The sequence below is a fragment of the Porites lutea genome, chromosome 13, assembly GCF_958299795.1.
Source record: "Porites lutea chromosome 13, jaPorLute2.1, whole genome shotgun sequence".
NCBI lineage: Eukaryota > Metazoa > Cnidaria > Anthozoa > Scleractinia > Poritidae > Porites > Porites lutea.
In genome coordinates this window covers 14256014-14269665 of record NC_133213.1, presented here as the reverse complement: position 1 = coordinate 14269665, position 13652 = coordinate 14256014, and the positions used below count along the sequence as shown (strand labels likewise).

At 38.4% G+C, this 13652-nt stretch overlaps 3 protein-coding genes across 3 annotated transcripts; 2 read left to right on the top strand and 1 right to left on the bottom strand.

Moving 5' to 3' along the window:
- Positions 1–617: 617 nt before the first annotated feature.
- Positions 618–6738, bottom strand: LOC140922960 (THO complex subunit 7 homolog). The gene is made up of 8 exons (XM_073373008.1): positions 6668–6738; positions 6459–6582; positions 5634–5761; positions 4282–4368; positions 4068–4125; positions 2641–2707; positions 1903–1972; positions 618–837 (listed from the first exon to the last, which is right to left on the bottom strand). Exons 1-8 carry the CDS (start codon positions 6678–6680, stop codon positions 767–769), a joined length of 618 nt encoding a protein of 205 aa, XP_073229109.1. The 5' UTR covers positions 6681–6738; the 3' UTR covers positions 618–766.
- Positions 6739–6773: 35 nt separating this feature from the next.
- LOC140922959 (uncharacterized) lies at positions 6774–8077 on the top strand. The gene has a single exon (XM_073373007.1). It carries the CDS (start codon positions 6774–6776, stop codon positions 7578–7580), a length of 807 nt encoding a protein of 268 aa, XP_073229108.1. The 3' UTR covers positions 7581–8077.
- A 1317-nt stretch (positions 8078–9394) lies between these two features.
- Positions 9395–13393, top strand: LOC140922958 (uncharacterized). The gene is made up of 3 exons (XM_073373006.1): positions 9395–9684; positions 10735–11346; positions 12196–13393. Exons 1-3 carry the CDS (start codon positions 9526–9528, stop codon positions 12805–12807), a joined length of 1383 nt encoding a protein of 460 aa, XP_073229107.1. The 5' UTR covers positions 9395–9525; the 3' UTR covers positions 12808–13393.
- The last annotated feature ends 259 nt before the right edge of the window (positions 13394–13652 follow it).

Genomic DNA, 13652 nt, shown 5'->3' with positions numbered 1-13652 from the left:
AGCGTAGTAAGTTGGCGAGGTTATAGGTAGTGGTTTCAATAATTATACACGTTTTGAATGGTACGGGCGATGCCTAGCATACGTGTGGGGCTGCGGGGAGCTAAAGCCCCGGTTCCTCGTGATCAAGTAGAGGAACTCGCCTACAATTTTTGACCCGAGGGCTAGCCATCGCTTGTGGTGCCCTCGCTCTGACATCGGTAACCTGTGATCAGGAGTTCTCGTTTTCCGGGGAACGCGAAAGTCTGTGGACAGCTCCCATTTTAAGGAACATAGCAAGAGGGCGCTTAATCCCAGGTTTTTGTTTTATTGATTTACTTTTCGACCTGAGTATTCTATTTTCTTGAAATAACTTAGAACGAAAGCAAAGAAAATCAAAGAGAAGTGAGCACATGGCAGTGATTTTAGGAAGCTTTCTACAATTCCAAATAGTATTTTTAAAAGCTGAATTTCGACCAAATCGATACTTCGAAGAAAACAAAATGCAATCTTCACCACGCAAACAAGGATGGTATCCTCTGTTAGAATAAGACGCCCGAGAATTAGATGCCCTGTTCCTAACGCCCATACTGAAAAAGTGTGAAACTTAAAACAAGTTTGTTTTGAAGCATCTTCCTCGATATTTGACTCCGTGGTCGACCAGAACCCAAAGTGAAAAACAGCGCACATGCGAAGACAGACCGGCTGGATGCAAGAAATGTCCCTAACATTATTTATTACTCAAAATATTATTTACAAAGTGCAGAAAAATATTTCAAGACTACGGCCTCTAGCTTGTATCCATGGCAGAGCTTTCAGTACCAGAACTTGTAGATGGCTCATCAGAATCAGTCTTGTCTTCTGTTGAGAGAACATTAATAACACCGTCATTTAACTGGACAGTAGCGCTCCTGACAGTGGCCTGCAGAAAAGGTTCTCATTTTTCGCGTTTTCGGGCGAGCGAAGCACGAGGCGTTCGTGGAACAAGAAAACTGAGCGACTAGGGAACGATCATCTGCAGGTTAACTGGACTGTTGAACTAGCATAGGGTGTGGCGGGGGGGGGGGGGGGAGCTGCACTTTCCTCCTCTCCGCCACACAGCCCGTGAGTAAGCCTGAGAAAACAGACGTAATTTCGCGACGCCACCACGGGTTTCCACTCGAAATGACGTCTGAGAAACGAACGCAGAAATTCCATACTCATGATGCGTCACTACCCAGATCTGGGTAGTGCTTCTGATTGGCTAAAGCCAATTTCAAACGCGGCTCAACTGATCTCGAAAGTGGCGCGTGATCGTCTGCGCTCGTTTCTCAGCCGTCGATTCGCGGGGAAACCAGTAGTGGCGTTGTGGAATGTCGGCTGTTCCCTCAGGTTACCATTGAGAAAACGTTTTGAAACCTCACAATTGTTTTTTTTTTCGCTGCTCAAACACAAAACGACACCCAACTGAGTTGATTTGTTAATAAAGGCCATCCAGCCGCATTTTTTCTCTCCGTAACTGTCGTCTCATCCATGAAATTTTGACGTTTTCGAAACCAATTGATAAGGAAAAATAAAGAAAAGGGAAAATAAACGAGAAAAAAATAATGCGGTTACTGCTAACTCAAGTTTATTTTTTAATGTTGTTCACTTGAACCTTACGAGCAGGAACGCACTTAATTTTCTTGAGCAAAAGTCAACTTTCACAAAAAAAGGCCAACAAGCTACGCTGTAGCTTCTTTCATTTTCACCAAAAACATCCGTTGTTTTCTTTCTCTTTTTAAACCGACTTACCGACCTATAAAGTCCTGAAAACGCAACCGACGGTTAAGAAAATAAAGAAGAACAGCAAAGAAGATTAGAATTTTCACTACGTTTTCGTATATAGAGGGTTTTAAAAATTGCAAGAGTAACCCCACATTGAAAAATCAACTATGTTACACTTACCTTCCAACATTCGTTGTAATTCATGAATCGTGTTGATAAGAAGATGAAACTGTTTCTGCCGAAGTTCCAGCTAAAAGGAAAAAAAATAAAAACGCGTACATCAACATACAATAATTGTAACGGACTGACTTTCTAACCAGACATCAGCAGCTCATAAAGACAACCGTATCTAAGGAATACAGCAAAAACCCGCGACTACGAGCCTGGTTTTTAAGAATCTGTTAGGCTAAAATTTGCCAGTTAGGCCCCCTCTATACAAGAACCTATTCAGCTTAAAATTTGAAACAGGTTTTTATTTTCTACAAGTTTTTTTAAAAAATTCTGTACAGTTGAGAAAATACGATAAGTCAACGTTCAGGATCCTCTTTGGAGACATAGGTGCCTTATCACTCCAACTGCACTGTATTGATGTGCAGATTTTACTTAAGGAATCTGAACACCCTCAAATACTCTAAGCTACAATGTATTTTTTCCTTCAGAAAATAAGAACCTATTCAAGTACCAAAAGAGCCTACATTTGTGCTAATTACCATTTATGTAAGAACCTATTCAGGTGAACTCGGGAAAATGCAGGTTCTTAGTCGCAGGTTTTTACTGTAATTTTCTTGAAGACCTTTCTAAGGTGAACTGCCATGTGTGGTTCAAATGTTTTTCTTCAGTCCTTTTCTATTGCGTCTCTTTCATAAAGTCAATTACGTATGCAAAAGAAACGGAAAATGATGAAATCAATTAATTTACCTTGGATAAGAGACTCTCCTTTGTTTCAGTTAGAGAATTAAGCTCCTTGTCAAGTCCCTCTATTTGTCTGTGGGGCAGAAACATTTCTACTTGATACAAATCATTCCATCTTGTTAGTTAGTTAGATAGTTAGTTAGTTAGTTAGTAACTGGTGTGTTCATTTTTAAATTTGATACTACCATAATTAATATTTATAAAACACTTGCAACCATTTCAAACATGGTATACATAAACAAAGGCTGGGTCGGGGAGAATTTTAGTAGACAAGCTGTGAAAGTACATGTATGACTTAACAACAGTTCATTATATTGCCAACCTCGTTCACCATATTGGAAAACGAGAAGACCCTGGGGACAAGGTTGCTGTCTTGCTAGCCACCCACCCCTCCCCCTGTTCAAACTCAAGAATGGGATACATGTACTGGCTCATCACATCCTCAAATAAAGAAGTTAGTTGCTAAAGAAACTGTACCAAGCACTGAATTGGCAGAGGAGCAAGAAACAAAATGTTATTCTATCAGCTAAGTTGATCAAACATTTGCTACCCTAAATGGAACCAAAGCTCTTAAGGAAGAAGAGAGTAGTTCATGTTTCAAGTGTGGGTGAGTCAGGGAAATTCCAGCCTAGACCACTCACTCAGGGTGCATTTACAGCTTGCCATTCGAACATCAGAGAAAGAACATTGTTCAGTCACCGACACTGGCAGCTTGGAAGAAAAAATCCAGGTACTTGTAATAGCAGTTAAACTTATGACCTTCTGGTTACTAGTCCAGTTGCTCTACCGCTGAGCTAAAGGAGACTCATGGGAATTAAGGCCATTAAACTACAATAGGTTCATGTGACAAACATCCAACAGACTGTTAGGACTAGAAATGTCAATAATTGTGTGATTATGCACAATGGTAGAGATGGGATGGTAAATTTTGAGCCTAGTGAATACATGAGAAATATGATTTTTCAATCAGTGACACAGGCGGCTCGGAAGAAAAAAATCTGAGTTCTCCCAGCAGGAGTTGAACCTATGAACTTCTTCCTGGTTACTAGTCCAGATGCATGCACTGGCCCAAAAGTCATTTCAACTAACCCCAAAATTATTATTTATAAGCAAGATTTTTTATAGTTCTTCTGAAATAATATTATTACTAATAATTATTATTTGAATTTGCCAAAAAGCCTCACTTGTCCATCAAGCAAGTTAAGAACAGAATTCACTAGCCTGATAGCAAAATCCACTAGTCCTGGGCTAATGAACATTACTTTCGTTGCACACTGCTCAATATGTTTGCACTACATCAGCTATACAAAACAACACAACAACAACAAAGAGGAAACTTTGGATCAAAATGATGTTTCCAATTTCCAATCTACATTTGTATTTTGATTGGTCAGAATGCATGAAATACTCAATAAAAGAGATTCATCGCTTACTTGAGTGTTTCCTGTCTCTCTGGTTGCTTGCTTATAACTTTGGCAAGGGCATCATATTCTGAAGAAATCAAATAGGGCCAACAAAAGAGCATTCATTTCATTGCCATAGAATAAATAATTACAGAGGTGATATGATTTTCAATAAGCACTCTAAAAATGTACCAGAAGGTAACAATATTTACTGTGGGTAGTTGATAAATAAAAATAAACAGACCTTGTCTATTTCTCCGTATTCTTTTTGCTTGTTGCAGTTCAGTCTTACATGCTGCAATTTCCTGATAGGCATGTGAAATACTCTGTTCTGAAATATCAACATCACTTTATAAATACATGTACCTTCCAAATAAAGACAGACAACAACAAAAGTTCCTGTGGATCTAAAGTGGCTGAAAAATCATCTGCCCCAGAATACAAAAGAAATTGTTTGATAGAGAAAAAGGATGCCACTTCACAAACGCCAAGAAAATACTTCACCAAGGGTTCCAAACACCAAGAAACAATATGGATGAAAACATGAGCTGTAGGTCGAGTTTGGAACCCATGATGAAGCACAAAGCCCAAGTTTTTGACATACGTCTTCTCAAATGAAACAGTAAGAAATTATGCAGTGACATGTTTTCCCGGGTATTGCATTGTTTCCATGAGTTGTGTTACAGAACCAGTAAAACTTCTCATTAAAATGAACGTGTCTGATCTCAGTTGAAAAGCATGTCATCTTGGATGAAAAACTGGAGGTGTTTTATCTGGTGTTTCATCAAGATTCATCCAACTGACCCAAATGGCTGTAATTTTTCGCTTCTGACTGCATGAATAATTAATAAGTTTGAGAACTCCTTTAGAAACTTCAATCGAGCTGTGTCAAAAATGTTACAAAATCCAAGCAGTAAGAACTGCCATCAAATTGCGAAAGGTATAAATAACACGGCAACTGCAAAAGAAGGCATGGGTGGACAAACATGAAGAGATCAAAATGGATTGAAATTTAAATTTTTGAAAGCTTGTTAGCCTAAAAGTTTTTCAAAGTTCATTTTTGCTAATGTAACATTTGATATAACACTTTGGGAGAGATATTTGTTTGATAAGAAGCTGCTATTTTGTCATTCACAGTGCGGACACTCAAACCAGGACACCAGGATAGGAAGATTGTCCAATCACAACGTTTTCTCTAAAAACAAAAGATTCTCAAGTATTTTTGAAAACAGACCAATAAAATTTATGGTTCAACAATGCAACTGTTGAAGACTTTAAAACTGTTTGAACTTACCTGACTGCTCAGGAAACAGCCCTCAAATTTATGAATGATGTTTATTCATTTGTAAAAAAAAACTTGAGAATCTTCTGTTTTGAGAAAAAAAGACTTAGTGATTGGGCAATCTTCTTCCAAGTGTCCCAGTTTGAGTGCCCACACTGTGAAATTAAATTCCTTTAACTTTAACTTTAAGTAGCTTGGCAAACAAAGATGCATTACTTATAATATTAACCAAATGAACTAGCCAGACAGCCATGACACAGCCCTTTTAACTTTTCTACGATTAGTTTTTTATTCATCCTATGGCTTGCACTTACCAATCTCTTTGTATGTTTTCTCATAGTTCTCGGTTTCAAGCTCATTCATCTCAAACACAGTCTGAGTCTTGCCAATTGCGAATTCACATTGAGCAAGCTGTATAAGCATCTTCTGATAAGTAGCATCACTGTAAAATGAAATTTAACAAAAGGATTTCAAAGTTTATCAGATATTTAGGTACCACGAGCTGCAATAAGCCCCTACTATATACCTATGCAAGACTATGAAAAACGCACTTTATTTCAGTGTCAATGTATTTAGCAAAAAAGTACATGAACCAATTGAGGACGCTAAAAACAATTCACATTATTACTAGAGATGAGACAGCCAGAGAAGGCTCGGGCCACTTGGTCCAGCCCTAAGGATCAAACCCATGACCTCCAACGGTACAGTCAAGTTCTCTGGCAACTGAGTTAGTCCTGCTGAAGTTAAAATAGTTACCTACATAGTCTTGTATTTCGCCAGTCAATTCACCAATTGTCACCTAACCTACCATAAACGTGATAACTATTTTGGGTAAATACTCTTCTACTAATGCTAATGACACGGGTTAAAGAACTGTGGCATCAACGAAAAAACAACCTGAAAACGTTTGCGTTTACTACAGATAGTATTTCAGCTATTTCACTCAGCCTGCAAACACCACGTTGTTTTATCAATGTAAGCTTTAACAAGTAAAAATCAAGTAGTCGAGTAAAAACACGTCAGTGAATCGACCTAAAACGTGAGCGGAACCACTCAAAAACTCTCTCAAATGAGGCCAGACGTACCAAAGGATCAATCAAGATTAAAAGATTAAAAAACAGAGGAGAAATAGCTCCAACCTATCGCCTTCTTCTGTTCCGGTTGAATTACACCATTTTAAAAACGTCTTTAAAAGAGCAGTGATTCTACGATCATCACCGGCGCCTTCACCATCGATCAGTAACCTCTTCCGAATGATCTCGTCTAGGTAGGAATAAAAATCAGCATATATATCCCTTCTAAATGAATACAGATCGTTTTTAACCGAAGCTGTTTATCTCTCACTTACCATCAGACGCCATTTTGAAACTTGAGCGGAGAAATAGCACTTCGGAGACTGGGCTCTAATTAAAGAAAACCACCTTGTATATGCGACAATGGCACGTCTCCTAACGATGGTGTCAATAAAGAATCTCAGTGCTGTGTTAAAGAGCGTCTTAGAACAGGAAATAGCAAAGGAAACTGGTTTACTTCCTGCTGAACATTGCAAGGGATTACTGAATCCTGAAGAATCTATTTCTTCTTTAACATCAGAAACAGGAAAGTATCCGAAGTTCCCTCTTTATATTGAACTTTCTAAAAAGTTACTGCAGTGGATGGAAAATGGGGATTTTCCCGTAAAAAGTAAAGATAGTGGTTTATTGACTGAAGGAGATTTTATTGCTCAAAGAGAGGAAATGACAAAGAAAACTACACCACTACTTGAAGCTCTCAGGAGTTCCTGGACAGAGACTTCTGATTTTGAAAAAGCTCATCAGTTAACTTTAGTACTAAAACTTCTTGGCATTAGAGGAATTCTTGATTTGTTGAATATCTGTCACACTCAGGGAAGTGTTGATGTTTTACCACCTTCAGTGTCATCACTTCTTGCATCATTCAATACGAAACATAAACCAAATTCAAATTTGACTGTTGGGGCTAGGGCACTGTCAAAACATTGCCACAGAGATGTTACTAGTGAATGGTGGGGTGCCTGTGCTGGAAGTGAACAAGTCAAGAATGAGCATGCTAACACAGTGCTAAATCGAATATTAAATGATTCATCATGGATCAACATTCATCTGCTACCACATGATCTTAAGGTGATTGAGGTGAGGTGTTCAGAAGGATATGGTGCTCGCTGGAGTCATGATGGATCAGCCTTCCGTGGTTTTCTAGAGCCTCAGATGGAGGACGGTCATGCTGTTGGATGGAAGCATTGACGCTCTACTTTAATGGGTTAAGGAGTAGGCACATGTATTCTACCCAAACAAAACAATGCAGACTGCGGTAAAAACGCGCATCTAACAACCAGGTTTTAAGAACCTGTTGGGCTTAAATTTGCCAGCCAGGCACCCTCAATACAAGAAGCTGTTTAGCCCAAAATTTGAAACAGGTTCTTATTTCCTAAAATGCATGAAAAAAATCTGTACACTTGGGCAAATAAGATAAGTCAACATTCTGGATCCTCTTTGGAGACGCTGGTGCCTAGTAATTACCTGCCAACTCTCACGCATTATGCATCAGTCTCACACCTGCAGACTTGAGACATCGATCTCACACATCAAGGACAAGTTCTCACGCCTGACTCACAAACCCGGACGAATTCTTCTTTAACACATGATTAACAACGAAAATTAAATTCAATATTCCCGAATCCAAAAAGGCACTTTACTTTATCACAACACACTAAAATATTGTCATTCAAGGGTCTTTGGAACTTCTTCGGACATTTTCGGCAGTGTTCGGAAGTCCTCAGAAAATTGTCGGGAATGTTCGGAAATTCCGGTCATAACGAGACAAAATTTGTGCTAATTACCATTTACGTTACAAGAACCCTCTGTATAGGCTTACTTAGGAAGGTGTAGGTTCTTATTTGCTGGTTTTTACAGATCTTGTGTGAGTGTAATCCTCTGTACCAGCTGCACACTTTGCCAGGCTGGTTAGAGGACAAGGACAAGGAGAGCTTGCAACTACATCTCTGGAACTTGAATATCCGCATTGAAAAAGTTGATGTGAAATGCTGATTGGCGGAGATGACACTAGTAATGACATCATTACCTTTGGAACATGTTTTTCAATATGTTTGTTTACGTATTTCACACTCGTTTCCACTTTCATGCTGATTGGCAGAGATCTGACAGCTCAGTCAATGGGGAGCCACAGGGGAATTGGAGGTAGAAATCAAATTCCAGAGATGTAATTGCAAGCTATCCTTCATTTTCCTGCCCCGCCACCAAAGTGCCCTGGAGAGCTTGCTTGTGGGCTACCCAGCTCCATATCTCCCCATCCCTCACATAGAATCAAAATCAGTGTAATGTCAAGTGCCATATATATAAAATTTACAATTAAGGAATAAGTGTGGCGTGACAAATATTATCAAAGTTGTCTGATATATGGCCTTATCCCTGTATTTTTTCTTGCCCTCTTCCAACGTAAACCCCCTCCCCATGAAGCTCTTTTCCACCCCACTGACATTAGTCACACACTCACACAAAGTATACTTCTCATCAGAGTGACGGCCCCAACAAGTTCTATTTTGAAAGTTGTAAAAAGAAACGTGGGATCCCACAGGCATCCCAAGCCCAGTCATGTTACGAGTGTGTTATGTGAATTATCTCACAAGAGAGTTGGTGTCGCGTTACAAGTGACCGTTGAGACTTTGAATGAGAAATAACATGCTGAGGTCTGCAAATGCTAAATATCATTTTATTTTACTTTTTTCCTATGAAATAAATAAAGGAGACTTACCTTTGATGTAAAGAGAGTGACTAAGGTCACACAATAACACCCCAAAAAACCAACTAAATCGATGAAATCTCACCAAAAAACATAGGAAATACATCAAAGGTAGGTCTCCTTTATTTATTTTATAGAAAAAAGTACAAATAAAATGATATTTAGCCTTCGCAGACCTCAGTATTTTATTTTTCATACAAAGTCTCGACGGTTGCTTGTAACGCGACACCGACTCTCTTTTCAGATAATGTACATAAGACACTTTTTCAGAAATTTCATTTTTATGACGTTATGGGTTTGGGAGCAACCGCTTACAGTTGAAACTGAAGTTTCATTGAGTCACACTTTGTTACCAGTTATATGACATACTTAGAGCGGGCCATAAAAACCGCTTACTCATTCTCCAAAACAAACTGACAAGGAGCTATCATGGCGCTTCGATTCTTCTTGCAATGGTTGATACCTTTCTCCGGGTTTTTCTTCGTCAGTCGACAAGTTTTTGGACAAAAAACCGTAACGGTGGCCAGCTACAATATCTGGAATGTCATGTTTCAGTGGGATACCAGAAAACAGTACATTGCGAAAATGGTAATTCTTAGATTTCCCTAGTTTTAATTAGACCTAACTAAATTGTATTTCTTGAAGTAATATTGTTTTCCAGCGCTCTTAAGTCTTCTTTTTTACATCACCACAACTTCCCTGTCAGGCGTAAGGGTAATAAGAAAAATAAAACCCCATAGTTTTATGGATCAAAACATTGTTATTATTTTTCCACTCCATTGATCTTTCACCACCAATATATTGATCTGTATGGGAAATTAAAGATAAAAGTTGTTTGCGAATTCAAAAGTAGCTAAGGTCTCAATTCCTTTTCCTTAAAAAATTCCTTCTCATCCTTTCCCAATATTCCTTAGTTTTTAGAATATATAACAAGTCGGACCAAAATAATATTGTATTACTCTCTTCAAAAGCATGCAAACAAGTTCTATCTGTTACTTCATAGTCTTAAAATTCCAGCAGGTACAGCGACGAAAACTGAACAGGTGACAAAAAATTTTGATGATTTGTAGTCTAAAAGTTTCTCCCTTGATAAGGTGATAGATAATTTTTTTGCCTTGCCATTAATTCAGTTTTTTATCCTCCTTTGCTATTTATATGATAGTGTTCCCACTAAAGAAACAAGAAAACAACTTTGGTGTATTGTTTGTTCATTGATTATTATCAGTGCAACCTACTGGGTATTTAATTTGTTTATGAAGGAGAACAAAGAAAAAATAAACAAAAGGTGGTGGTTTGTGTTCTTTCATAGAAAAATCATAGGTGAGAGGACAGAAGAGGTTGTTAAAATTAAAAAAGGAGTAGACAGTTTTGTCACAGAGGGTGGGACCCACAGGAAGAATCCGATCTGAGGGAAGAGGTAGAGCTGTTACAAAGGGTGGGACTCAGGGTATTAGATCATAGAAAATTGAACCTGAGATAGGGGACAGAGGATTAGTAGAGGGTAAGCCTTTACACGAAGTGGCAAAACCTAGAACAAGCTGTGAATTCCAATGACTCAAAATTATTTGTTCTATTTGTTGTAAACACATGATACATGTATGCAATATACTAATGCATCTGTATTTTCATTATTTGCAGATTAAAATAGCTAATCCAGATGTGATTGGTTTTCAAGAGGTGCGATCTGATACTAATAGCAGAAGAAATCAACTAAGTGAACTTCAAAAGCTAATTCCGCAATACAGATACATGATTTATCATCCTGTTACCATGGTTACTCCTTCACTAGGCCAACAAGAGCCTCCAGGGTGGGAAAATGAGGGACTTGGCCTCCTTAGTAAACATCCCATAATATTAAGTCATATTGTCAATCTTACTGTCGGCAAGGCAAGCCCTGACAAAAATAAAAGAGTTCTTCTTCATGCTCAAGTTGATATCAGCGGAGATGAGTTTGATGTAACTATTGTTCATTTATCATATGACAAAGCACAACAGTGTGAAAATGCTGTTGACGTCATCAACTATGTTGCCTCCATGGGAAGTGAACGGTCAGTGTTACTTGGAGATTTTAATGCTCATAATGACTTTCCGTGGCCATTGAATGGAATAATGAATGGTTCATTTGACAAGGACGGTTCCTGTAAACCGTTGCACTATTTTGAACCCCAGGGTTCCAGTCAGGGGTATGGTTTTGTGGATGCATGGGTGACCGCAAATGGAGACAGTGCAGGATACACATTCAGTAACATGGTAAGTTTTGGCTTTTATTCACTCACTAAGCAATGGCCTCACGTATTAAGGGATAGAGAGGTGTGGTGGGAGATGGAAAGATTCTACTTGACATTACAGTATTGCTAGTAATTCCCATTACTTTCCTTCTTTCTGTGTTTCATGTAAGAAACATCATTTAAACATCACATCACTTATTCTCTAGTAATATTATATTCCTTTCACCAAATTTTTAGCATGCATGTTGCTAGCAGAGCTTGTGGCCACCCCCAATTTCAGCCTTGGGAATTTTTTTCACTGTACTTTGCAAAAAAGCTGTGAAAATACGTATTGGAGTAAAAATCCGGCAAGTTCTTAGCCATTTCTTATGCCATTCAACAATACATAGACCACCCCTTCTTTGACTTTCAAAGAGTAGACTGGATTACCATAAAGTTCTGAAAGTAATAACCGTTGTTACTAATGGATTTAGCAGCCTTCTCCAATCACTACTTCAGAGGCTCGCTACTTTTGGGAGGACATTTCTTTTGGGTAGCTAAAACGTGTACCGTACATGGGCTGTTCAAAGTTACAATAAGAAAATTGCAACAAATGTGAAAACATCCACACTTTTTATTCCATCATTCCTGTTATTTCTTGCAAAAAAGGGAAATCACTTTTAAAGTCATCACTTTCGGAGGGTCATTTTTGGCGGGGGGCGGGGGGGGGTATTGCTACTTTCAGGCTTTGCAAACACCTGTAAAATTTTCTTTCTACATTCAGAGGGTCTCTACTTTAGGGGGGGGGGGGGGGAATTGTTATTTTTGGAACTTAAACGTGTCAATTTAAATGCTGCTTAACTCATATATTTCTACTCATTTTATCTTTCAGCCTGAACCAGGGCTGGTGAGCCGTCCCGATAGAATCTTGGTTTCTTTGACTGGACTCAAAGTTGTCTCTGCAAAACTTCTTGGAGATGGAAAAATCTATCAGGACAAATACAGCTTACAAAATAAGTGGCAGAGACTCAAAACAGTGTTTCGGATGGCAAGAGAAACAGCTCTTGGTCCACGATTCAAATACACATGCCATCAAGACTGTGGTCCTCATGGGTCATGTCGCTGTGGTGTTTGTGTTAAGGGTGGTGACAAAAATAACTGCGAACTGCCTTTTTGCTATGAGTGTGATGCAGAACATTACCACAGTTTTATATTCATTGGTCTTTTATTTGTAGCATCTGCAATATTTATTTTATACCTCGTACTCAAGTTTCTTATGACAAGGTGCATGGTCAGGACAAGACGATCACATTCTAGAGTACTTTTCTTATGGTCAAACAGAACATCTGGACTTGTTGTAATCACTTTAGTTATTTCATTGTACCTAATTACTATGACATCACTCAAGGACACTTTAGAAACTGTGAATGGTAGAATACCAGAAGAGATGTTTCCCTCTGATCACATGATGATCATAGCAAAGTTAAAATTTAGTTTCAGATAAGACAGATAACAAAAAAAAAAGGTTCGAAGCAATTTTTTATCAATCTTTTGAGACTCAGCAACATGTGGAGCCAGTTTTTCTGCTTGTCTCATAAACTTTGCTTGGAAAATTTTTGCCTGTGAATATGCCATCCTGATTACCTGCCTAGAGTCTTTGAGAACAAGTTGGATCGAAAGTCAAATTCTCACATTCTTTAACTTGCAAATCCAAGGCAATCTGGAAAGAGAATGTAAAAGTTCATTGGAGGTTACTTAGAGCTTTTTTTCGAGGACCCCTATAAAATGCAGTTGTTGGTGGCAAACCAGTGGGGGCTAGCTTACTATAGCAAGGCAAGCTTTTGAAAGCTGACTGTGCCGCAAACAGGGCTCTTAGGTCTCTATTTAACAATAGTTTTTAATCCTACCTTGCAACAGTACCGCTGGTGATACCAGCTTTTTAAAATGGTGCTTGTATTAAGGGGTAGTTTTCACAAAATTTAATGGTTTTGCCATAGACAAAAAGTGAATATCATTGTCCAAAAATATGTGTGTGAAATTAATATAAATGAAATACAAGAATAAATACAAAATGTTATGTATATGTTGAAGGTTTTGCCTAAGCAGAATCTGTTAAAGGGCAAAGCAACGCAAAACTCTCCAAGTTTAGCATCTGACTGAAGTGGCAAACTTACTGTAAACCTATGAAAGTCTTATTTCAATTACTACAGCCATATCGCGAATTTAAGTCTTATTGCCCTAGAGGTTTTATTTGAATGGCTAGACTACCGTGTTTTTTTTTTCTTTTTTTTGCTCATGTTAATTTTCATTGCTCTAGCCACGAAACTAAATTGATGTTTGTTCTTCATT